This window comes from Castor canadensis, chromosome 6 (genome assembly GCF_047511655.1).
Source record: "Castor canadensis chromosome 6, mCasCan1.hap1v2, whole genome shotgun sequence".
NCBI classification, from domain to species: Eukaryota; Metazoa; Chordata; class Mammalia; order Rodentia; family Castoridae; genus Castor; species Castor canadensis.
Window position 1 is genome coordinate 129,226,551 of NC_133391.1, and position 26,297 is coordinate 129,252,847.

Here is a 26,297-nt window from a genome sequence, read left to right on the forward strand (position 1 = left end):
GATTTTACCTTGCCTTTTGGGCACCATTTGCTTTAGGGGAGGCAGATTTCCATAAAGTTAAGAACAGGGAAACACTCAGCAGATCACACAATGATTCACAACTGACAATAATGCAGGACTGACTGAGAGCTTCTCCACACCCATTGAGCACATAATGCATGGGTAGGAATTTTAAAATTTTTGTTTTTGAAATTTCTTCTGATTATTTATTTGATAGTGCTTAGTCAAAACCACATGTAATGTATCTGCAAATAAGACAGGCTTACTGTATGTGTTTTTAAAAGTCATTCATGTTACTTTACAGGTAGTTTTCTTGGTAATTATATCTAATGAATATAAAATGGTCTGCAAATTATATGTAATGTTTATGTACTCTTTTTTAAAAAGATTGTATATGTTATATAATACATACACACATAGTTAAAATGTTTATAGCTATTTCCATTGAAAATTTCCATATTCTGCATTTAAACAAATACCTCTGTTGTATTAGAAACCCAAACTGGCAAATCATACTAACTCAATTATTTAGTTATTGGGGCTGCTAGTGTTAAACTAAGTGGGGGGATTCTTTTATACCTAGCCAACATTAAGCTATTCAGGTGAAAGGTAGTCAGTGACAAGAGACCATCTTAAAAATTGCTGCTTTTCATCATACTTATTCTTTTATAATATTTTTAACCATTGAAAATAAGTAATATTGTGAGGCAGAAGAAAGTATTGTATTTTTTCCAAAGTGATATATGTTCTCTTTGCACATATATAAAAGAAACATGTACACATAAATAACCAGCATAACATAATTTCCACACTATGAAATTTAATCTAAAGCATTTGATTAAGACTGAATGTAAACTATGCCTGCCTGAAAGTACTGCTTTGAAAGTTGTTTTTGTTCACTGTGTCATTTTGTCTGCATGATGCCCAATAATTTTGACTAAATCAGTTGGTATTATCAAGGTCACGTGGACAGTCTTCTTAAATTCTCATTAAACAATTGATTATCTTTACAACTGCTGACAAAGTGCAACAGGATAAATATTCAGGCAGTTGAATCTGTAGGGATCAATTCAATGACATATTAATATTGGGGACAGAGTTATCAGAAATTGTAGAGATGTTGCCATAAACCAGACCAACAATACATGTCAGTTCTGTTGGGAAAGTGTTTCCTGACACAAACTCAATATATGTCTATTGAGGGTATGAAAAATGGGCTATTGAATGATTCTTTCCTCACTAGATTGACTGTGTGTATTGATATTGGTTTAAGTACAACTCTGTATTGGTAAACGCATGCATGTTTTTCATAATATAGTGGATTTTTTTTTTTTTTTTTTTTTGGTGCTACTGGAGATTGAACTTAGGGCTTTGTACTCTACTGCTTGAGTCATGCCTCCAGCCCTTTTTGCTCTGGTTATTGTTGAGAAAGGGTCTACTTTTTTCAGCCTCGCCTGAACTACAATCCTTCTATTTTATGATGTCCACTGTAGCTGGGATGACAGACATGTGCCACCACACCCAACTTTTTCTGGAGTTGAGATGGAGTCTCATGAACTTTTTTATCCCAGCTTGCCTGGAAGTCCTTCAGAGCTCAGGCTCTCAGATAGCTAGGGTTACTAGTGACTTGAGCCACTATGACAGGCTGATAATTATTGATATACAACAAAGGAGGTGATTGCAGAGCTTTTGGAATAAGTGCTTTGTAAAGAGCTTATAAAAGACAGGATGGGCCCTCTTCACATTTTATCTCAAGATTGCTCTTGCATACACTCCTGCCATTGTGATGCCATCCACCATAAGGTGCTTACCAGAGCTGAGCAGATGCCTTCACAATGCCCTTATACCTCCAAAACAAGCTAAATAAACCTCCTTTCTTTTTAAAGTATCTAGCTTTAGGTATTTTGTTATAGCAATGGGTAATGAACTAATACAATGAGCAAGGCCCAAGATCTATAGCCAGATCTTGGGTTTGCATCTGATAGGCTGGATTTGATTAATGTATATTGTACATATGAATTGAAATATCAAACTGAACCCTATTAATATATATATATAATTAAAATATGTAGATTAAAATATAATAAATAAAAACTCCCAGAGGGACTCTTAGTTTTCTGACTGTACTGTAGAGAGAAATAGCCCGAAGCTTAAAGACAATGTGCTCTGGTTATTATAAATCTCTTAAGTCATATGCTTACTTCCTAAAATCATACGGTCCACTTGAAGGCACTAGTGAGTAGACATAGATATTTTCTGACTTGATCTCAAATTGTTCAGTCTTAGTAGCTTGTTAAGAAAAGACTGTAACCTCAACATTGTCCTACTATACCACCAAAGAAAAGTCATGTATTCTTCTGTTTCTGTAGTTTTCTTCTAATCTCCAGACTAAGTTCAGTGATATTCCCCCATTGTCTGGTTTCTATCACCTTTGTACCCAAAAAGTCAAAGGAAAGGAATGGACATTTCTCAGTTGACTAGGATTATTACTTAGAATATATAAGGGCAAAAACATAAGCAAAGGTTAAATGGTAAATGTATCCACTCTACCAATGCGCATCTGTGGTTTAAAAAGCATACTTCATTGAATAATTTAAAATATGCTTTAAACCATCTATCCTCTTAAGGATTAACATTGTCCATGATAGCAAAATAATCATGTTACATAAATTCTAGATACTGGACTGTCTTATTCATAATAGTAATGACAATGGTAAGTCAGATGACCTAACCTTTTCTCTCTCCATGTAATTACACCATTGATTTTCCCGTATTTGAAAGAACAACAGAGTACATGCTTTTTCCTAAATGGAACATGCAGTTCAGGAATTCTGAAAATAAAAAATAAAGTGTAGACATAGCCATTGTTTAAGGTAATATTGTAGAAACCTCTGAGTGTAACATTTGCCGTTTATCTGCTTCTTCGTGTCCCTTCTTTCATAAAAGAAATGGTCAAATTGTCATATTCATATTCTAGAAAACATGCAATCAGTTTTGTTTTCGGGATTCTGTCGTTGGCCTGGAGTGGTACAGTGGAAGAGCCTCTGTGTAAACTGAATGGCTAGATATTGATTTTTCCTGAACTCTTATAACATTTGGTTTGAACCGCACACTACATTCAGTTTCACGTTTACTAAAAATGTATTCATGTATTTAAGTCTTTTCTTCTCAAAAAATACTGTACACTTTGTGAGAGCAAGGCCCATTTCATCATCCTTCTGTGTCAAAGTTTCCTGCTCGGCTGGATGTTTGTAAAGACAAGATAATGATTAATTGATTGACTTCTGATAGTGTAAAACAGTGAGAAAAGATAACAAAAAGATGTCACTTCTGGTAGCGCATGATGTTGGACACCATTGACTTTTCCTATCCACACCTGACTTAGGTGCGTAAGTTGTCCGTCCTTAGTTTAGGCCATTCCTGTTGACCTGCTACGGCAGGAAAATCTGAATGGAAGGGCCCTAGAGGACATTCTGAAGGTTTTCCCAGCAAGCCCAGTGCTTCCTAGCCAGCCCTCCACTGTCAGACATGTTCCTATGTTGCTGCATGTATTCCCTCTGCTTATTTTTAAAGAGCACATCTTTATTTTTCCTAAGAGAGGATAGAAGGCATCATTATTCTTTGCAAAAAGGCTCCGAAACCAATCATTAAATCACCCCTGTCTTTTTATGGCCTGACAAAATGGTACCATTTGTTTAAACATTGTTCTCAGGCACACTGTATTTGCCTTTGAATTTTCTCTGAGTACAGACACTCTTCCTGCTGAATGTGGGCTCTGTCTAACCAAGGAGTCTAACAGGACAATGAGTTCAAACCCTGATGTTGCAACTTGACCTTCTGCTTTCGCATTCAGCTGTTAACTTGCAGATTTGTCACCAACCTGTGTGGAATGTATGCTTAATTTGGTAAGCCACATTTTCTTTCCCCAATTTCTGTTTGCTATTTGACACTTTCCACAAGTTATACTGCCCTGGACTCAGCTAAATTGACTTTTCATGTTACAAAGTCAAATTAATATCTGAATGGTCTTCCGAGTGATATAATTTCTTCCACTTTTCTTTCACAAACCTTCCGGTTGCATGAATAAAAATGTCTTTCCAAAGCCCATCATTATTGCTTGCATGTCCTAATTTACAAAAAGGCTTCACATTATCATACTATCACTTCTCTGGTAAATCAGGGAACTTCTATGTGGAAGATTCGGTCTTTAGCCTCATTTGTTGATATACAGGGAATAGAGAGTTGAAGCTGACTTGGAACAGTCATATCACACCTGGTGTGTTGGATTAATTTCTTTAAGAGAAATCGGCAAGCAGGAGATATTCTACATGCACATTGCCAGGGTGATGAAACATTGGAAATTATGATATTGTTAGGGAGCAATTATGACCATTCAGGAGCAGTCAAAAAGAACTGACATTATGTGGTCCAGAAAAGCAAGAGGATGAAAAGTTGAAAAGTTCTTTTCAGACAATCACAGGGCTGTCATGTGACAAAAGATTCAGGCTTGATTTTTCAGTTTGGGACAAAGAATTTTGTGATACTTAGATCTTCACTAAGACAAGCATGCTGTCCTATGTAACAAATTATTCCCCTGCTAATGACAGCTACTGGCTTCTCTTTGGAGAGCCTTTATACTTTAGGGGAAGGCTGCATTTCCAGTCACTTCCAGTCGACCATACAACTAGGAGGATCTGTTACATGAAAAGATTTTGGCATATAGTGCTTAATAGCATCAAGCAAATACTCAGTAGATATTTTAGCTGTCATTGTTACTTGTAGTGAATTTGTAACTGATTATTTGTCTGTGGGGAATACAGAAAGACATTTAAATTTTTTAAAGCTGTTTAAAATTTTAGCACCAGCTTCTGTTGCTAAATAATTAAGGTAGTCAATAATATCTTATCCTACTGATTTACTCTTAATTTATGTTTTCCATAATTGCCTTTACTTTCTTTTCCACCTGAATTGTGACTCATTCATCAAATTTAACAGGAAAACTCTAAGTAGCTGCTAAATCAGTTACTTATATTAAATTATTAATGACTAACATAGAAATAGTGAATCAACAAAGAAAGGAATCATGACAGAAAAAATGGCTCTCTTTTCACTAATTAAGAGGAATGTTTCAGTTTAGCAACAGAAAAATCTCAATAATGTCAAGTTCTAGGTCATGTTAGCATCATAGGATTTTTGCCCCCTTCAAAGGTGTCTCCTGATTGCAGCAAATAGCACCTGTTCATTCACTCACTTATTCATCAAATAGCTATTGTACTAAACAATGCCTGTGTCTGAGTCTTCTTCCTAGCCTCTACATAGTTTTCTTTTCTCTTTATCCTTTTGAGTCAGTCATCAAAGGAAGACTTGCTCCTAATCCCAAGGACTCCATGACAGTGAGGCAAGCTCCCTTCTCCTTCCTACCCCTGTATTGTGCCCATTTCCTGTTGTATTTTCTTCATGTCAGTTATCATCTCTCATGTATTATCATCCCATAATATGTCCATCTTCCCATCTCTACTGGAATGCCAATTTCATGAAGGCAACTGTTTATTGTCTGTTTTGTTTGCTATTGGATTCCCAACATCAAAAATAGTAACTGGACAGATATTTTTGAATGAATGAATAAACCTTAAATATCATGGAAATGAATGCTAGAAAGGCATATTTTCTCCCCCATATTTACCTAAGCCTTTTATGACAGTACAGAGTTGTGAACCAAAGTCACGTGGCTCTGACTATTCATGTTCTCTACTTATATTACAAATAACTTACTAATTGTTTTTAATGAATTCTGGGATCTGGAAGTATTGACAATTACAATGGTATTTTATTGCTATATGGATTTAATGTATGAATTTCACTACTGTATGGATTTAAAGGAAGTAATTTTTTTTGGAACTGGGTTTCAAACTCAGGGCCTCACGCTTGCTAGGCAGGTGCTCTACAACTTGAGCCAAACCTCCAGACCTTAAAGAAAACAATTTTTGTATCATCTAAATTTAAGAGAATGTCTAGGTGAGTATCTGCTTACATAGTCACTCCTTGACATTTTGTTTCTTCTCTAAATTTATTTAATCCAATTTAGTTTATCAGAAGTTTCCCTGTCATCTGTTCTCCACCCCTCACCTTGGGTCACCATGCAGACTCTAGAATATTTGAGTATAGAGATAGATTTGGAGAAGCAGTAATGAGTAAAAGTCTATCTTTGTTTTGAACTGCTTTCGCCCAAGTGGCTGAAGCAACCTTCAAGTGTGAAGTTCCAGAATCCAATGATAGCCACCCAATTTATAGTCCAAACAATGGTGCTTTTGAGAGCAAAAGGAAGGACCATTGAATAATTCCAGCACATTGGTATACACTATGTAGCAAACTAAAGAGTAGGGTCTCCTACTTTTAAAAAATCAATATTGATAAAATATGGGTACAAGTCTTTTTTGTAACAATTATTTACTGAGCACCTACTATGTGCAGAGAAATATACTAGGCATTATGTCTAGAGCAATTTTTGGACACTGGAAAATTCAAAGACAAATAAGACATGGAACTGCTCACTTAATTGTTTATAGTCCATTCTAGAACACTTTTAATAAGCCTAAATTCTTCTCTTTGTTCCAAAAGCTATACAAGTAGAAGATACGTTCTGCAGTTATTATCTCTATATGACATTGGCATTTTCAATCCTCTAATACCTGTATATCCAGTTCTTTGAATTGAAGATTTCCTGTGTTCAAAAAAAGGAAACACTAAAAAATGCAATATAACGGTAGATGATATTATAAGCTGAATATAAGCTTGAAGCAAGCTAGCCAACAATTTTTCACGTAAGTTTACTGATGTTGTATCACTTTCTGTTCCTACCTCTATCATGTCAGTTAAATTGGTTCTGTCATGATGCATAAATTGGACATCAAATGACACATACACACATGTGTATAAATGTATTTCCTTGATAAGAATTGTGTCATTCACTTCTTGTGTGTATATAAAATATATGCTCAACTAATGCTAACTGGCTGGCTGAGTAACTGAAGTAGAAGAATAATTTCACAGATTTTTTTTTTTAAAAATCATCTAACAACCAAATACAGAGCAGTGTTTGCCAAAGACACCTCCTCTTTGTTCAACCAGTGAGCTGACAGCATATAAAACTTACAGCATGATTACATCTTATCTTGTGCTTTTATAATGATATAAGACATTTGGCTACTTGGAAATAAGCTTAAAATGTTTTAATTCTTTCTTAACATTGGAAATGCTATTGCAAGTGAACACTGGTGAGTAGACTGTGCTTTTTTTTTTGTATGAAAGTATAGGAAGTAGTATAGCGTATCTGTCAAAGAAGACATGTTGTCAAAGCCTGTTGTGTACATTAAACTCATTTGTTTCCATTTCCATGCATTCTAAAGCAAAATGTCATTCTGTTTAACATTCAAACAGTGATAGAAAGCTTGGAGACCTGAATTGTGTGGGCCTAAATGAAACCAGTGAATGAGCATCATTTTATTGCTACTTTAGTTCAACCTGAACTTTGGATGTATAATGTTTTGTTGAGATAAGATTATTAGCAGTATGGACGTTTTTTGAGTGTGAGAATAGAAGACAACATAATTTCATATCCCTGTTAAACATTACTGGCACAAGGCCCACTTTCCTGCTTTTGTGTCTAACAAAACCGAGAACAAAGAAAGTTTACTTAGCTACTTACTTCATGAACTTACTCTTCTAGAGCTTCAAAGAGTTTGTCCAAGTGGACTTCTCCCTTACTTCTGTAAGTTAAATAAACTGAATATTATATCATTAACACCTTTCTGCTGGGCTTTTGAGGTACTGGCATTTAATACATAAAATAGAATTTGAAAGAAATTGTTCTCAAAAGAGACTTCAGTAGTTTGAGAATATAGCTTTTTAAAGAGAAATGAGACGCTGTGGGTCATTCATCACAAACTTGCCTTCTTATAAAATTGAATCCATACATTAATTTAATCCAGTTGTCCTTGTTATGCAGTTGTGTTAGGCCTGTAGACTAGCTGATTCATAGGTCTTTATGTCCTTAAATTCTAAAAGGCATACAATTTAGTCTCAGTGGTTTTCACAATTGAGAAATTAAGTCATGTTAGTAAAATTCCTGAGACTATTAATATCACAGAATGTTAACATCTTCCACCAGAACGGTCCATTTGTCTCAATCAGTGAAGATAATTTCAAGGACATAAGTTTTCAACTCCTTGGAGAAAATACCAAGGGAAGTTTTTCAACATTATCACTTTAATGGACACATGATAGTCACATTGACTGGATATTCATATTTTATTTAAGTATCTTAAGGAAATTTACATTTTTACTATTTTGGAAAACACTGTGACAATCTTTATAGTTTCATCTGCATTCATGGTGTTTTCTTCCGATTATAACCATTGTGTATAAGACTGTGAAGTACGATTGCAGTATTTGTGAAGTAGATTATCAGAAAATCCTAATACATAGCCTTAAGTAGCTAACCTGTCACAGAAGAAAATTCGTTAACTAATTAATAAATTTTGAATTCGCCAGTGTATTCTCAAAACACTCACCCATGATACTGTCTTTATTCAAATAGTTGAATAACTAATTTGATAATTTTTATTTACTAAGCTGAAACTTTCAGCTCAGACAGGGTAGCCCCCTCACTTTTTATTAAAATCCATACACATCCTTCACTCCCTAAGAAAAGACATTACTCTCATGTTCTGGTGGGTTCTTTTGGCAAAATAGTCCTGTTTGATCATATATACTGAATATGGGATTGATATTACTTCTGACCTGTTTCAATCACCAAAATTTTAATTATTGTTGGCAGAGTAGCTAAGAGAAGAATCTAATAGGTCTTAGGAACATGAGCACCTTACAACTTTAGTTACCTGATTTAATAAGCAAGACAGAACTTGCCAAGCAACGATAGTGCCACCAGGGAGAGTTATAAATACATGAATAGTCATGAAGCAGTGTGAGAGTCATATGTAGATGGAAAAATAGATAAGAAGCATCTAAGTAAAACTGAAAAATTAAAAAAAATTTTTTTGGAAGAGATAACACTTAAAAGGGAAGTAGAGACAAAGAAAAGTTAGAGGACTTATCCCCTTGTGAAGGCCTTGAGGTATTAAAATGTAGGCTGTTCCCAAGAAGGTCACTGCCAGGTGTTACTTGGGGGCAGATAAAAGAGAAGAAGAGAGAGCAAGACCATCCATATGCTGAATTTAGACATCTGAATTTTGAACTTTTTCACCAAAGTCACTGAATAATTCCAACCAAGTGACTAACAAGTTCAAATTTCCATTCTAAAATGATCTTGGCAGTCAAGCAGAAGGGTAGATTTGAGGAAGAAAAACTGGAAGTGTTAAGTCTAGGTAAAATATGAAAAAAATGATAAGCAGGAGAGCTCTTAAGGAAAGTACACCGTATAGATAGGAGAAACATACACGGTGGTCTCTGGAGTCAAATTAACTGGTTCCTAAATCTGACTCTATCACCTAGCGTTCATTGTGACCCAGGTATACATCTTAATCCCCTGTGCCTTGTTTTTGTTATCTTAATAGTGAGTATAACACTAGTGTCCAACTCACGTGAGTTCATGAGAATTACATGAATTCCTGCCAGCCACAGAAAGTATCTGATTCGTGTCAGTTTTATAAATTGTTACTATTAGTACTAGTAGGATTATTACTAGTCCTACAAGTCTGTGGGACTTGTGACCTGATTAGCAGTGACGGTCAGATCATTGGCTAAAACGTGGTAGTGCCAGAGACACAGGGAGAAATATGTGTTGGGAAGATAGGGGAAAAAGAGTTTATGTGAATTAAATTACAAATGCTTAATGAAGTACCCATGAGACTTTCAAATGGTACTTTGCTTATTAGTGGTTGATGTTAACAACATAAAGATATGGGAAGTTTTTAGCACTTAAGAAGTATTTGAAGTCTCTGATCGGATGCATTGACCAGGAAGTGTGGAGGCCAAAAGACCCGAGAGAGTTGGAGGGAAATATCTGAGCCCAGGGAGCATTGCTCACTAGTCCAGGGGTTAAGCAGGGAGCAGAAAACAAGACTTGGATGGGAGGGGTCTGTGGAGTCCCTGCAAGTCACAAGCCAGGGGAAATCAAGCCAGGGGAAATGATTCAGTTGATTTTTGCATGCTGATATGGTTGTGAACAGATAATTTCCTGCTGTCCTAAAAGTTCCCACAACTTTTCAAATTGCTAGACTTAGTCTTGGCTAAATGCTGAAAGAATCTTCTTTAATAAATATTATTGCAGTTATAAGACGGCAAATCCTATAGCCTCCAACTGGTACTTGCTAGCAAATGCTTTTAATTGCTCTGCTGGACGTTACCTGCATCACAATCCATAGTATACTGAAGAACACTGATGATACAGACACCTAAATGTGATTTCTGCCTTTGTTTTAATGTCCTCAAGGATTTAAAATCATGGGTGATAAATAGAATGTGTGCCAGACCCCATGCCTGTCGGTCACAGAAATCATAATATGTAAAACCACACAAAACAGGTAGATAGTTCTGGTGATACTTAGTGAGATTTGAGCTCTATTTTGCTGCAAGCCAGTTGCAGACTGAAATTAAATTCTCCAGGGTATTCTTATTTTCTCAAAGGTAAAGTTCCTAACTATTACTTTCCAGCCCCAGAGACAGGGCGCTGTTGCAGATCGGAACATTCAGTGTTCTCTTACAGGCATTACCTGTTAACTGGCCAGAGTTCTCAGATGTTCTGGCATCCTGGCAAGTTGGACTTGAACAGTAATCTCTTCTCATCCCAATTTAAGTACAAGTAATCCTAAGAGTCCCTTCCATGCTTTTGGTAAATCATGGCCCAGTCAGGCAAAAGTGTCCCTGCTAAGAATTTTACCCATGAGAGGACGTTCTTTTCCATAGAGTATGATGTCATGCCCTTCAATTTCTGATTGTTACCCCCTTTAGGAAATTCTCACAAAATAAATCAGCTCTTATATTCTGCTGCTGGACAAAACTCCTAAGTTATCTTGCTTTATTGTGCTTTTGTTCTTAGGATTCTTAAATGGGGGCGTTCATGTGACTTGTGAGCCTGTGAACTATTATATTAAGGGAAATGCACATAATTTATGTTCTAGCAACCCATTTTCAGGAAGAAAAGCACTAATCAGTAAAAATGTAACTTTTAAAAAGAACACACTAGATCTTCATGCATTCGCTGTAAAATTGTCCCTGATTGATTTTAAGTACAAAAGTACTTACAGAATATTATATGTAGCATGATTCCACTTCACAAAAAAGAGCAAGGCCTGTACATGTGTGAGCATGTGTATTATGTGTACATGTGTGTACTACCATATACACACATGTGTGCATATGTCTAAATATATTTGGTAGAATAAGCGTAAAGACAAAGGATAGAATTAATGGGAAGAAAAAGAACAAGTTTATTTATATGCCGTGTATTATATGTGTTATTTGACATTAACAAAAGCAAGGCCAGACACTGGCAGATACCTGTAATCCCTGCTACTCAGAAGGCTGAGGCAGAAGAATTGCTTGAGCCTAGATGCTCAAGGCCAGACTGGGTAACAAAGAAAGATCCCACACTTAAAGAGCATGTATCATTTTATGTTCATATAAATATACATAGATGAAAATAATTGAATAGAAATTTTTATTGTCAAATGGAAAATTATCTACATTTTCAAACTTTAAATTTCTGAATTTCAATGGTGTCTATTGTTTAAACTCAAGCTGCATCTGTCTGAATTAAATACAGTTTTCTATCAACAGATTTTGTTTGACCAGGCACCAGGATTCTTAAATAAACTGGTTGCATATACTCAAAACCTCAATAAACATTCTTTTTTTTTTTTCCTATTTATGGATTTATTTTTGAGTTAGGGTCTCTCTGTAGAGCCCAGGCTAGGTTCAAACTCATGATCATCCTATTTAAACCTCTGAGTGCTGGAATTATAGGCTTGTGTCACCTTTGTCACTATGCCAGTTTGAGTACAAAATGTCCCTGTAGCCTCAGATACTGGGGGCTTGGTTGGCGGCTGATAGACTTCTGGGAAGTGATTGGATCATGAAGGTTCTGATCTTATCAGTGTATTAATCTCTTGATGGATTCATAACTCACGATGACATTACTAGGAAGTCTTAAAGAGTAGGAGATAGGGCCTACTCATTGGAGACATGTCACTGGGGCTATATCTTGCCTTAGTCCCTTTCTGTAACTTTCTCTCTGCTTCTTATCTGCCATGAGGTGAACAGCTAGCCTCTGCCACACACTCCTGCCACCGTGATTTTCTGCCCAAGCACGTGACCAAGTAACCGTGGACTGAACCCTCTGAAACGATGCGCTAAAAGAAATAATTCCTCATTTATGTTGTGTCTAACAGGTATTTGATCACAGTAACAACAAATGTAACTAATAAACCCGGCAAGAAATAATTTTTTCAAATATCAAAATTATCCTACACAGTACTCTGAACACCTGCTATCTTGAGCTACAAGCAAGGGCTGAATGGTTTTGTTGCTGCTGTAAGTCTAGAAAATGGAGTGAGGGTTAGTCAAAACTGTGGACTACTGAAAGCTGTAACTTTCACCTGAGATTAATGCGCTGGATAGAATTATATACTGTCACCTTTAATTGCACTGCTTTGAAAAATTCGCTTACATAGAATTAGTAAAAATTTCATTATTAATTTTTGAATAGCTCTCCATCCAAAGAGGCTGCATTTCTGAAAAATGTCTGATGAAGAACAAAAATAAGTATCACAGTCAAGAGTACACACAGGCCTTTGCTTACAGTTTTTCATGTTCCTGAAGGCTGAGTTCAGTTCTATTGTGAACAGTAATTTATGAACGAGAACCCACAATTTTTTGACCAGAAAATTGGAAACCACCCATAATCATTTCCATGTGCCTGTCTGATTTTCTTATTTATAATCGGTTTAGCAAACAATTTCGTCCCTGAAGATATAGCAAATTATTGATTATTCCCTTCCCATCAGATGCATGCTTGGTATATGGGAAAATAGCTGATTTACTCAACACTATTGCATTAAATTGACATCCTTTTAGACGTTAGATGAAAATGGATTAGACCTTGCTGCCTGCTCAGAGATTTGGTCTGAGTGGAAGTAGGCTTTTGTGAAGCTACAGAGTTTCTATTTCATCTGCTCAGCCAATAATTGGCTAGAGTTCTACTCTGGTTGGAAATAAGCAACAAGCTTCCGTATCCATGAACAGAAAACAAGGTAGAGCATGTAGCCTCAGAGAAACAGACGTTTACTTTTGAAGAAAAAGAAGTACCCGGCTCCAGGGAGCTGCATATGGCTGAAATCCATTATCTGACACGTTCTTTCCAGCTTTCCCAGGAGTGCTGGGCTGACTACTAAGATTTGCTTTTACTTCCTGCCTTTTGGATAAAATGAGTTTGCCAACCAGCTGTGAGCACCTAACGCTGGGGAAGATGGCTAGATTCCGAAGCTCTTATATTCACGGATCGCCTTATGCAATCAACAAGCCAATTGACATTAAGCCCCAGAAGAGATGGTAACTGTTTTCCTTTCTAGTTGTTTTGTCAGTGAAAATGTGTTTGTTACCCTTTGGTAACTGTTTTGGAGATCTGCTGTACTGGGGGGGTCAGGGGGAGAGAATAATTGTTAAATTCAGCATACTGGAGAGTTTGGGCAAAAATTAACCTAAGGAGAAAGCCGAAATCTATTCTTAGTTTAGCAATTTAGCAAAAGCTAATCTGGTTTCAAGGTCTATAGATTTTAAGAATTTGAGAGATTGTTAGTGCCATCAGACTCATCCCCAAAGGGAATTTGAAAGAGGATTTAGCGAAATAAATGGATATGTTTATTGGCAGCACTTAGTACCAGGGAGCCCAGCACCTCACAATCTGTCTTTCCTTAATACCAGTGTGCAACAGCTGTGTTATAACTGCACCGAAAGCATTCATTTTCATGTGGTCACTCCAGCAGAGGGCAATATGTTTTTCCTATAAGGAAGTTGTCATTTCTTGATCAGTGTTCCAGAATTGTGCTAACTCATAGTTTCCAACCCCCACCCCACCCCCACCACCTCCAAAACATACCCAGGCAAACTCATGTAAAATTAGGAATTTCAGAGCAGAACTCTGTGTTTTCATCACAGGGACAGACGATGTATGCTAAGTAGATTCTTTCTGTCCTCCAGACTTTTTAATGCCCTATCAAAATAGCAGTGATGTTTCCCAAAAGTCCTCCCTCAATTTTGGTTTTTAAATAAAGACATTTTATTCAGAGTTTAACAATGAGCTTCAGAAACATTTTAAAAGATGTTTCATTTTTCTCTGTGAAAATGTCAGTTCTCCCTAATTTTATGAATTCCCAGAATAAAAAAATCTAAACTTTTGAAGGCAATGTATTTTACTTGAAGACTACCATTACCAGCTTACTCTTCTGTGTTTCCTTTTTTAATTAAGCACACACAAATGCACTTACAAAGCATCCATGTGCCAGATTTGACTGTATTATAAACTTGAAGGAACATTTAGACATTTTGGAGTGATTTTTAAAAAAGAAATTTGCAAACCTTCAGACATGCCTTGGGCTTTGTGGCTTTGTTGGGATTTGTTTTGTTTTGGTTCTTTTTCTTTCTTTCTTTTTTGTTTGTTTTGTTTTCATTTTTTTTAATTTAATGGGAATGAGCTTTTTTTTATATTCAGTGAAGACCTATATTTTAGTTTTTCCCAGGATATCAAGCCTGTCTGTCTGACTGTGGCACTTTTTTAATTTATAACAGGCTGCCAGCTACAATCAACTATTTTAAGGAACAGTCAGCAAATTGTGTCCTGAGACACCCTGCACAACTTGGTTCTGTCAGTTACCTCTCTCTCTCTTTCTAGCTAGAGGGTTGTTAACACAAACCCACACAAGGTGACAATCCCATACATAAATGCAATATCCTTATCCCTGTTACCTTCTTTATCTGCTTAAAAGTGATCACCTTTCTGTATAAATTGGTTCAATTATGTTTTTATGTAATCTGATGTATATGCGCAGATACCAAGGAAATTTCAGACTTTTTCTCAATTAGTTTTAAAATTGAACATGACAATGTCTTTTGCAAGTAAATAGTTTTAAAAGACGTTTTATAATTAACAGTATTTTACAGCATAAACCTTGGAATTCGTAAAAGTGCCAGATCCAGCTTTTCTTTTAGTATAATACATTGTTTATATCCAGTAAATGAGTCAATTAACTGACTTTTTGCGTAAAAGATGTATAACTTAAATCATTCTATGTATATCTTTCATTCCATGGACGTATAGACAAGAAGAATGTGATAAAAGCAATACTTGGGGGAGGGGAGAGATGAGTGAATAAAAGAACATCCAAATCATATAGAATGCATTTTACTTTATAACTCACTTTTTAAGCTGTAAATTTAAAAACCTTAGGTTTTCCTTAATGTGTTGCCATAGTGGCATTTCATCATCCTAGATTCACTAAAACCCACCCTGAATTATTGGTTACCTTTTTAGGATGCTTGCTTGGACTCGTCTAAGATGCATCTAACATAGCATGTTTATGTTTATTTTTATATAGTCATGCTTGTGGTTTTTTGGCAGAAACGAAATGGCCATTCTTATTACAAAAAAAATATATGAAGAAGGAAGGAAGGAAAGGAGAGGGAAAAGAGGAAAAGAAGGAAGGAGGGGGGTTACAAAGAAAATGAAAGGAAAAAATCTAAAGAAGAGGACCATGTGTTCTTTTAACGTCCCTAATGAAGCATAAGATTGAGGGTATAAAAAGAAATCTGGCTTTTCAGTAAAATCCATGGGGAGAATGAAGTAGGAAATCTAATGTATAAATGTAAAACACAGCTCAATTTAAATCCAAGTATAACCTTATAAAATAAGGACTGATTGAAAGAACAGCATATTTGTGTTGGAACATAGGGAAATAATCAGAATTTAAAACCAACTATATCAGCAGTATGGCCAATGGTCATTTACTAGTTCTTAGTTATTTCAAGAGTGACAATAAAGACATTACCAAAGTAGCTAAACTGCTAAATCTTAATTAAGCTCAGTGTTGAAGGAATGACAGCCCTACCATCTGTGGTTATGATTTTCTGAATTTGTGATTTTTAAAATGTTTCTTTTTAATTTTTTGTAGCCTTCACACAGTCTAGGGATCTATTTTTACTCTTGCCTGAACCATAGTTTCCTTTTAATTTTATAAAATATTGGTATCTCAATTAGAATATCAATTATAATACATATAGATTGAAAAAAATCTAACTGCTCCTCACCCACTTAGGCTATAGGATTTGTGTGTGTGGCTCATGTCTTGCTTATTGTTATTTTCTCAGTGTCCAGCAAAGAGCCCAGCACAGATTAAACAATAAATATTCAATTTAATATGTAAGTGATGAAAAATGCATGCTACATGTTTCAGCACAGCTATCTGTATCACTTTCTTGGATGCCACCTTCAGAGTGTTCAGCAAGATTTTTAAAAATTTTGTTTTATTTTTGAATTAGTCTATATTAATAATACAAAGGGGATTTTTTTGTGGTAATTCCATACATTTGTAGTCTTTGGCAGGATTTTTGCTGGTACTCCTCTGTATCAGTTGAATTCCCTTTCTTATTTCACTATAGAAGTTGCATATAGTGCTGACTTTACACCACTGCAAATGGCTAGGGATCATACGTTTTGTTACATTGTGTTACTACCAAAGGAAGCTTAAATTCGCTTGTGCATTCAAGTAACAGAACAGAGGAGAAAAAGCATTGCAGAGGTGGCAGGCAGAATTCCTAAAGGAACATAATGTAACTGTAACAAATGTAATAGAAACACAAAAGTTTATAAAGTCAGAAACAAAAATTGTGAAACATAAGCCTCAGTTCTGCTTGTCCTACTATAATGTAAAACTCACATTGAAAAAAAAAATCAAAATGAAAAGTAAAAGCTGGAAGCAATGAGAGGGGTATGATAGGAGCTGCTAGCACCCCAAGTGATGGAAAGCAGCTGTGTGCTAGGACAATACTTTTCACAACTAAGTCCAGTACTGTTATCTCCCCCTGCTGCCTTCCCCCCACATTTTGGTGACTTGACATCGACACCAATGTGGCTTCAGCTGGTTCACTGGCAATGCCCTGCACCCTGCTTTTGGCTCCCTTCTACTAGTGATGTCACTTCTCTCACATACTTTCTGACCTCTGCTTTTCTGAATGTTGTGGGTAGGCTTGTTCTATTGTTAGAGGAAAAGCAGAGTTACAAAGAGTCAGAAGAAGAAACAAATACAATGAGTTTGAATGTATTTTAACTGACCTGCTTTCTCTTTGGGGGAAGATTACAAAGTTGTGTGTTTACACTTTTTTGGAATCATCAAGCTAATCATTTGCTCAAAGGGTATCTTAATTTCATTGTGTTACTAAAACAAAATACTATAGGCTAGGTGGCTTAAACAATGGAAATACACTTTTTCATAATTTTGAAGGAGGGGGGTCCCAGATCAAGTTGTCTGCAAGTTTGGTTTATCCCAGGCCTTTCTTACTGGCTCATGGGTGGTAATCTTCTCATTGTGTCCTCTCACAGTCTTTCTCCTGAGCACACATCCCTGGCATCTCTTTCTGTGTCCACATTTCCTCCTCTTGTAAGGTCACCAGTCAGATTGGAACAGAACCCACTCTAACTGCTTCATTTTAACTTAATCATGCTTATAAAGTTCTGTGTCAAATACAGTTACATTCTTAAATTCTGTGGGTGAAGGCTTCAAGTCATGAATTTTGGAAGAGATACCATTTAACCCCAAACAAACTATGTCCATAGATATGATTTACTGATAAGGATTATGGAGGGAAATGGGAACTGGACAATGATTCCTGAGTGATTGGTGACCTCATATTTATAAAAATGGATTTGACCAATGTTTATGAATCTACAGCAAAGAGACATTGCAAAGTACAGAACAGTACTTCTCACTTTCTGTACCGAAGGAAAACAAGTACACATTGTAAGCAATAAACCTCTACCAAACAGAGCCACTTTAATTTGGACTCTGAACTCATTCAAACAGGGCTTAGACCAACATTTGCTTTTGTAGTCTCCATCCAACCAGTGGTTCTTAATTGATGGTGATTTAACCACTGTTCCCCAACTCCAACCTAAGGGATATGTTTGGAAAGACCAGGGATATTCCTGATTGTCACAAGTTGGGGTGGGGTTGGTTGGCTAATGCTACCATGTACGTAAAGGACCCAGACACTGCTAAATATAATATACAGGGCATCTTTCTACAACAAGGAATTATTTTACCCAAAAGTCACTATTTCTGAGATTGAGAAATCTTCTGTATCAAATTAAATTGGGAAGTACTTCAGAGTTCTTTGAAGACCTTTCTTTATATCCAGAGAATTTACTTTTTTATGAATTCATGAAAATACTTTCTCTTATCTTGTTTTCGGTAACCACTAAACAATGCTTTTTTAGCCTGGTTAAAAATAGACAACCGTCATCCTCATAAAATAATCTCAAATATTCAGTAATTCAAACTAATGTATCTTCTTATTTATCTGAATTAGCAGCTTTATTGCATTTTCAGGACTTATTATTCTTTCAGGAGAGGTACTACTGAAATTTCATTAAAGAAAGTTTAATAAATGATTTAATACATTCTAGTTACTCTAGGCTAGTTGCTGAACATTGATCTGCTTTTCAAGGAGAGGTGGAAAATACTAAGCAAAATTACACAGAAAATAATAACCATCCCATTAGTCTGGTGTATGAAGCTCTGCTAGGCTCTTGTCAGCTATCTACATGGCTATGTTGATTGTGAATGTGTAAGCCATAGGTGTGTTTTCATTGTAACCAACTCATCTTAACAACAAAGAACAAGTTTCATAAGAGGAAAACTCTGTGAGAAAAAGGAGCATTCTTTCTTTGATGAGAGGCCCTTCTTTTCACTTCAAATATAACTTCTAATTATCCTTAGAATCCCTCTAATCATACCTACATCTGGATAAAAATTATTGGTGGTTATCATTCTATTTTGAATATGTATTTCTAGTTCCCCACTAGGTTCTCAATACTAGAGCTTTATGTTGTCAAATATTCTCTAGAGAATTCAAACTCAATATGTTTGAAACTAAGATTACCCAGTGTCCCTCCCCATTCTCCATGTGCTCAATAATAATCCATGCCACAGACTGAAGTCCTCTTGTGTGCTTCCCCTCCTGCAGCTAACACTCTACTGCTGTCTGGCTGCAGGTATATTCTTCCTCCTTCACTTTGCCCTTCTTTGAAATCCCTATTTTTACTGTCATCCATCAAGTCCTCATCCTCTCCTGCCTGAAAGACTGCTAAACTCTTAACTGAACTCTTTATTATACAGCATCTTCTTCCTGTTATCCACAGATCCATTTTTATTAGAAACATCATAGTGCTTCTATGTTTACACTACTAACTTTTCCTCACCTACCAAAAAACTTTCTTAGTTGGAATCATGAGCTACTCCCTCCAATTCTATCCTTGTAAATTGCCCTTGTCATTGGCATACATTCTGCATTTTAGTATAAAGAACTGCTAGCTATGACCAAAAAACACAAGAAAAAATGCTCACCATCCCTAGCAATAAAGGAAATGCAAATTAAAACCACACTAAGATTCCACCTCACCCCTGTTAGAATAGCCATCATTAGCAACACCACTAACAACAGGTGTTGGCAAGGATGCGGGGAAAAAGGAACCCTCTTACACTGCTGGTGGGAATGTAAACTAGTACAACCTCTCTGGAAAAAATTTTGGAGGCTCCTTAAAAAGCTAAACATTGATCTACCATTTGATCCAGCAATACCACTCTTGGGGATACACCCAAAAGACTGTGACACAGGTTACTCCAGAGGCACCTGCACACCCATGTTTATTGCAGCACTATTCACAATAGCCAAGTTATGGAAACAGTCAAGATGCTCCACTACTGACAAATGGATTAAGAAAATGTGGTATTTTCTTAATGGAATTTTATGCAGCCATGAAGAATGAAATCTTATCATTTGCAGGTAAATGGATGGAACTGGAGAATATTATTCTGAGTGAGGTTAGCCTGGCCCAAAAGACCAAAAATCATATGTTCTCCCTCATATGTGGACATTAGATCAAGGGCAAACACAACAAGGGGATTGGACTTTGATCACATGATAAAGTGAGAGCATTCAAGGGAGGGGTGAGGATAGGTAAGACATGCAAAAAACTAGATAGCATTTGTTGCCCTCAACACAGAGAAGCTAATGCAGATACTTTAAAGTGACAGAGGCCAATAGGAGAAGGGGACCAGGAATTAGAGAAAAGGTTAGTTCAAGAAGAATTAACTTAGAAGGTAACACACATGTACAGGAAATCAATGCAAGTCAACTCCCTGTATAGCTATCCTTATCTCAACTAGCAAAAACCCTTGGTCCTTCCTATTATTGCTTATACTCTCTCTTCAACAAAATTAAACATAAGGGCAAAATAGTTTCTGCCTGGAAGTGAGGGGGTGGGGGGGGGAGTGAGGGGGTTGGGTGGTTAAGAGAGGGGGCAGGGGGGAGGGGGGAGAAATGATCCAAACATTGTATGTACATATGAATAAAAAAAAGAGTCAAAACAAACAAACAAAAAGAACTGCTAGCTATATCTTTTCTTTTTTGGACGGCAGCTTCCTTCTCTCTTCATTTCATGATGAACCCTAAGTCATCCTGCAGATCTTTTTCACTAATCCTTTCTTAATTCCTTGTTTCTAAATGCAAGTGTGTCTCTCTATTTTCTTTTTCTTATGTGTCTATTACAGCATTATCATAATGAATTCCAATTTACTGTTTTTTCTTCTATTTAAGAGTAGCATGATGGAAACATTTGTTTTAGGAAAAAGAATTTGTCAATGGCTTGTGACATAAATTGAAAAAAATTAATAGAAGCAAGTGGTATAAAATCGTGATTGGGACAGTATCTTTACAGTTATAAAAAAAAAACCATAGATATGTAATTTCAATTGTGAGAACTGCTAACTGGAGACAAGGGCCCAATAAGAGTATATAAATAGGTACCTAACATAGTTGGAACATTTGGGGAATTGTGTCCCTGGAGAGGATTAGGCCTTGGGATAAGTAACAACATATTCTGCTGAGAACCCTTTGAACAAAGCCCCATGTGAATGTTACAGGAACTAAAAGGTGAGATGTCTGATATGTAATGAGAGAAGGAGGACAGTGGGAAAAAGAAAGTGGAGAAGGCAGCAAGGGAGATTGTTCTTTTTAAAAAGTGCATCAAACAATTCATTTCATTTTGGAGAGAGACATTGGTTATTCCTTTCATTAATTTAGTCATTGATAATGTAATTTAAAAACATATTCTTTGTGCCTTGTTTACCATTGAGGATTTTAAGATGTTTAAATGAACACTGGATAATATTTTCCAACTGAATTTAAAAAATGACCAATATTCCAGTTAGCCCCAATACTGGGGATTAATAAAAAGTCGTAAATGTTATTGTTAATGTTTGTTCTGCTTTAATTTAGTATTCACCCATCACCAAACTATACTGCCTTTGCTGAGAGGATAATTAGAGTGTTCACTGCCAGAGAGGTTCAAGAGACAGCACATAATCATGGTGACCTTCACATGTTAGCCCATTTCTATATCCAATTAGAGACATTAAATTACTAACGTCCCTTTGAAATATTTTAAGGTTTTTCATTGCTTTGCTCTTATATTGAACAAAATTATTATATAAGTAAACTTGAACTTCAAGGGGAAATCTGTCATCCTCTATACTTTCGAAATTGTGGCAAACAAAGCAGTGAATGCTGACAAAGTATTTGGAGTTTAGGATAGCATCTTAAACAGACAGATTGTATATTGGTGAAGAAGGCCTGAAAGAAACAAAGGCAAAAAGAGCCTTTGAAACAAGAGCCATGACGTTGGACTTGATGCTGTGATTGTATATGAGCCTAAGAAAAAGGATGCTCCAGCAAAAAGACAGTTTTGCTAGTGGTGACAAGAGAAGGACCTTGAAGAAAAGAAATTTGATGACAAGGACATTATAGGTATCCAAGGAAAAGATAATCATCTTCTCAGACAAGATGGAATGTGTTCTGAATTTCAAAAGATGGTCAGGGCTTCATTCGTGTGGCTCTCACTAGTGTGTGATTACTCATCCTCAGCCCACATCGTCCTCAGGGAAACACCCAATCTCCTCCGACTATGTTGGGTACCTATTTATATCTTCTTATTGGGTCTTTGAGCAGTTCTCACTATTGTAGTCACATATTTATGTATTTTGTGGGCCTTGGTCTCCTCTCACATTCAATCAAAGCACCATGAGAACAGAAAATGAGCCTTGGTTAGACCACAGAGTGTCCAGTGCTTTGTACAGGGTCTAGTGCAGAGCAGGCATTCTTCAACAAATTCTTGATGATTTTTTTCTGACTAGGCAAAGGAAAGCAAACAGAGTCAATAAATAAATGTGCGCCCTTTGGAGAAACTTACTAAATCCATCCTAGCAACCTCTGAACATTAATCTCAAGCCCTGACTAGGTTTTCACTTTAAATTTGTATCATATTCACTACTCAAAAATTTTGTTAGATAGTCTTATGATCAAAAATGAACTCATCTTTACTACTAAAACCTGTTTCTTTCATTTTTTGGTCTGACTGATTATACAGTCATCCAAACTAGAATCACTAGCATCCCCTTAGTCACCTCCTTCATCTTAACTCCCTTTCTCATCACCAAATCTTCTTTTCCCTATTAAATTCTTACATCAGTCCTTCCTACTGTCTTTACTAATATGATCACTAGTGTGAATCACTACCAGAACCTCTTTATGATCTCCATATTGATGGTTTCCAAATAATGCACCCAAAAGCTCTTTGGGTTTGTGTTTATTACAATAGCGGTATTCATTTTTCTGAAATACATGAAAATTGCAACAAAACCATTGTAGTAGTTGGTGCTCAGGTACAAAGTTTTTAAATTGATCTCAAATGAAAAGTTGCAAATACATATGAATAATAATAAAAAAAAGAAAAGTTGCAAATATCTGCCTTTGTGATGTTTCTTCCTGAGCAATGGCTGAGAAAGAAAACAATGAATTTGTCTGATATTCATTGTGATAACATTCAAAAGTCTAAAGATTTCTTGAAATCTGAGCTTATGATTCTATGAGAATTCATAGTAAACCAACGCACAAAATGCATAGCCTGAAATTTATCATAATCTATAGGGAATTAGTGTAAACATTTAACCATCGATTTTTAATCCAGGCAAAAATTAGACTATACATATATGCAGAAGTCACAAAATCTGTTGAAAAAGCTTATTTATCCAAGCCTTATGATGGGTATACAGTTTTCCCAAATTTGTCATTGCCTTCCTGCCCCCACTGTACTCTGAATGAAAATATGTGCTCTTATTTGTGTTGTTATTTCTGAACAGTGTATGCTGATATCCCATGTAGGATGAGTTATGTGATACTTGTGTTACCATGGTAATCCATCATGTGTGTAACAAGAACATTATAAATTCTAGCAGCTCTTTCTTCTCTTAGGGTATCTATTTTCTTTTCTTTCGCTCTTTTTGTGTGTGCATTAGGAATCCAGTGGCTATGACACAGAGAGTAACACAATCCATTTCTTCCTTTTTGTTGCTTGTGGTAGGATTCACACTCTGCTATCAAGAGAGTGCCTATCAGTTTTGACTTGCAAGAGATTTTGCTTCTGTCTGATGCTTTGCTTTGTCAGGGAAGTCTTCCTCCTTCTGGGGGAAAACTTGCTTGAATTTTCAGGCTGATAGATGCCAAGTATCCAACACGATGAGTCCTGTGGAACCAGTCACCTCAACCCCGAGATTGCCCTTGCTTCTGACTTCAGTATATGTTCAAAATCACCTCAAAAACAGAGTAGGAAGATGGCAGTTAACCTTCACATCACTGGCAATTTTTAAAGCTATATTGATATTTTGACTATTCCACCCCAGACTCTCTATGACAGACTAGGATTTAAGTTACTATGAGGATGTTTAGGATTAAGTTACCCAGGGGCTAATGAGGTTTGTATAAACCCATTAATCTTTCCAGGCTATTGAGAGATATTACATGTACTGTGACTAAGGAGGACCTGATTGATACTGTAAAAGGACAATCCAATAGAGTTGAACAATCCAATCACTTCATAATGTAAATTCAAATATACATGTTAAGCAAAACCAGAGATATAGAGGAAAAGCAATTTAAGCAGAGAAACTTTACTTGCTCTACTTGCAATAATCTGTGATGAATCTATATTCCCTAGTAAGTTCAATGTAGGAGATGCAAATCTGTAACTCTCTGCCCTTCTCAGTTTCCATTGGTTCTGACACAAGGCGAACAAGCTTGCATTGTATATGTATGTATATGCCTCAAAGGCTGATATGTTAGGTCCCCACTGAAGTTTGTGTTACTTACCATCAAAATAAACATTTTAAAAATTCAATTTGAGAAGGTACTGTAAGGTTGACAGTAAACATAATTTGATTTGCCTCATTTGCAGAGTTTAATAGATATTAAGATTGAATGTACTCCCAGAAATCAGTGCCATACTGTCCATAAAATCCAGATACCATTGAATTCATTCACTTATTCATTCATTCACTTGTTCAACAAGTATTTATCGAACAAGAACTGGGTTCAAAGATCTTGGCTAGGAGTACAAAACTGCAAAAGACAAATCCGCAGACTTCAAAGAGATCAGAGTCAACCTCAGGCAAAAAGACTAAGAAAAAAATAAATTATAATCACATAAGAATGCTAACAATCCTCTAGAAGCTCCTGGAACCAAATTCTACCATCCACCAATCAGGAGAGAAGTAACAAATTAGATTGTGAAAGAGTGTAAGGTGTTCTTCTGAAGGGTAGTGGCCCTGTTTGCAAAGTAGATTTTAATATATCGTCTACTTTGAGCATCATATCAATTAATGAGAACATTGAAACCCAGGGGACCCAAGGGTGTTGCTCTGGACCATAGAATTAGCTAAGTGCTAGAATTAGGGACCACACCTAGGTTGTCTCTCTCTAAATTTTGTGCTCTGTATTATTTTAAGTACTATAGAGTAAGCAGAAGTAAAATGTTTTAGCAACTCTGAGGAAAGAGAATTTACTTCCAAGTGGGAGTGTGGGATTTGCTCTTGAGGTTTGCATTCAGTTATGCAGAGTTGAGGATGAAGGGAATTTCAGACTAAGAGAACAATCTAGCAAGAGTGTGAATGTGAGAAAATAAGTGAACATTTATGGGGAAAATTGTGTGAGGGGGGAAACTTAATAAACTTGAGAATAAATATGGGAAATAGAATTGAATGGGAGGACCATGAAATTGAAGCTAAGGAATATTTTGTAAGACAAGGTGAACTATTGAAGGTTTCTGAAGAAGAATATTCTGTGATCCTAACTTTAAGAAAGACTAAAGTAGCATGAATGAATACAAAACTCAAAATAATGAAATACTGGAATGAGGAGATCAGTGGGAAGACTTAGAGCAGCAATCTTAACTATAGAAGTTAAAGGGCAGTAACTAATACAAGGTGATGGATTATAGTATTAATCACTATTACTCTTTTGTGTATATTCTATATTTTCTGCAATGGCTATAGAAAAATTTATTGGGGAAAGTAAAGTTTTTGTTTCAGGGAGTGTATAGTTAGGGCTTAAGATTTAATGGTGCAGCTTCTCTTCAAAATTTTTAAAATAACTGATCAATGTACTTGTGGCCACTTAGTTATTTTTCACATGTTCTTGTGATGTTGATTCTATGCATGCTTGAATTGACATTCATGGCATGCCTCATGTAGAACTTTAAAAAAGAAAGATTTAATGGTGCATGATTGTAATATAAAAGATAGGAGAGAATATTTGCTGGAGATACTGTGGAGAAGGCTTTCTTATTCACAAAAGTGTGAATAAAAAAGGAAAGAGAATGCTGGTCACATGATGATACCTAGACACCATATGAATCCTGAATTTCTGGAAGAAGAGTACCACAATTAACAAAAATAAGGATCAAGACTGTGGCTCATACCTGTAATCCTATTTACTTGGGAGACTGAGATCAAGAGAATTAAGGTTTGAGGCTAGCCCAAGACCTCATCTCCAAAAATAACCAGAACAAAATGGACTGGAGGCATGGCATCTGCTTTGCAAGTGCAAAGCCAACTTCAAATTCCAGTCCTGCCAAAATAAATAAATAAATAAATAAAGATCAAGAAGAGGAGCAGGTTGGG

At 36.1% G+C, this 26,297-nt stretch overlaps 1 protein-coding gene across 10 annotated transcripts in view; it reads left to right on the forward strand.

Annotated features, from left to right (window-relative positions):
- Pde4d (phosphodiesterase 4D) overlaps positions 1–26,297 on the forward strand; it is a 1,369,518-nt gene that overhangs the window by 983,222 nt on the left and 359,999 nt on the right. Inside the window, exon 1 of one of the 10 annotated variants that reach the window (XM_020178767.2) lies at positions 11,707–13,566. The exons of the other annotated variants lie outside the window; for them this stretch is intronic. Within the exon in view, the coding sequence (XP_020034356.1) occupies positions 13,442–13,566 (125 nt within the window). The 5' untranslated portion in view covers positions 11,707–13,441. Of the gene's footprint in view, positions 1–11,706; positions 13,567–26,297 lie in introns of those variants that run through there. 10 annotated transcript variants of the gene reach the window in all.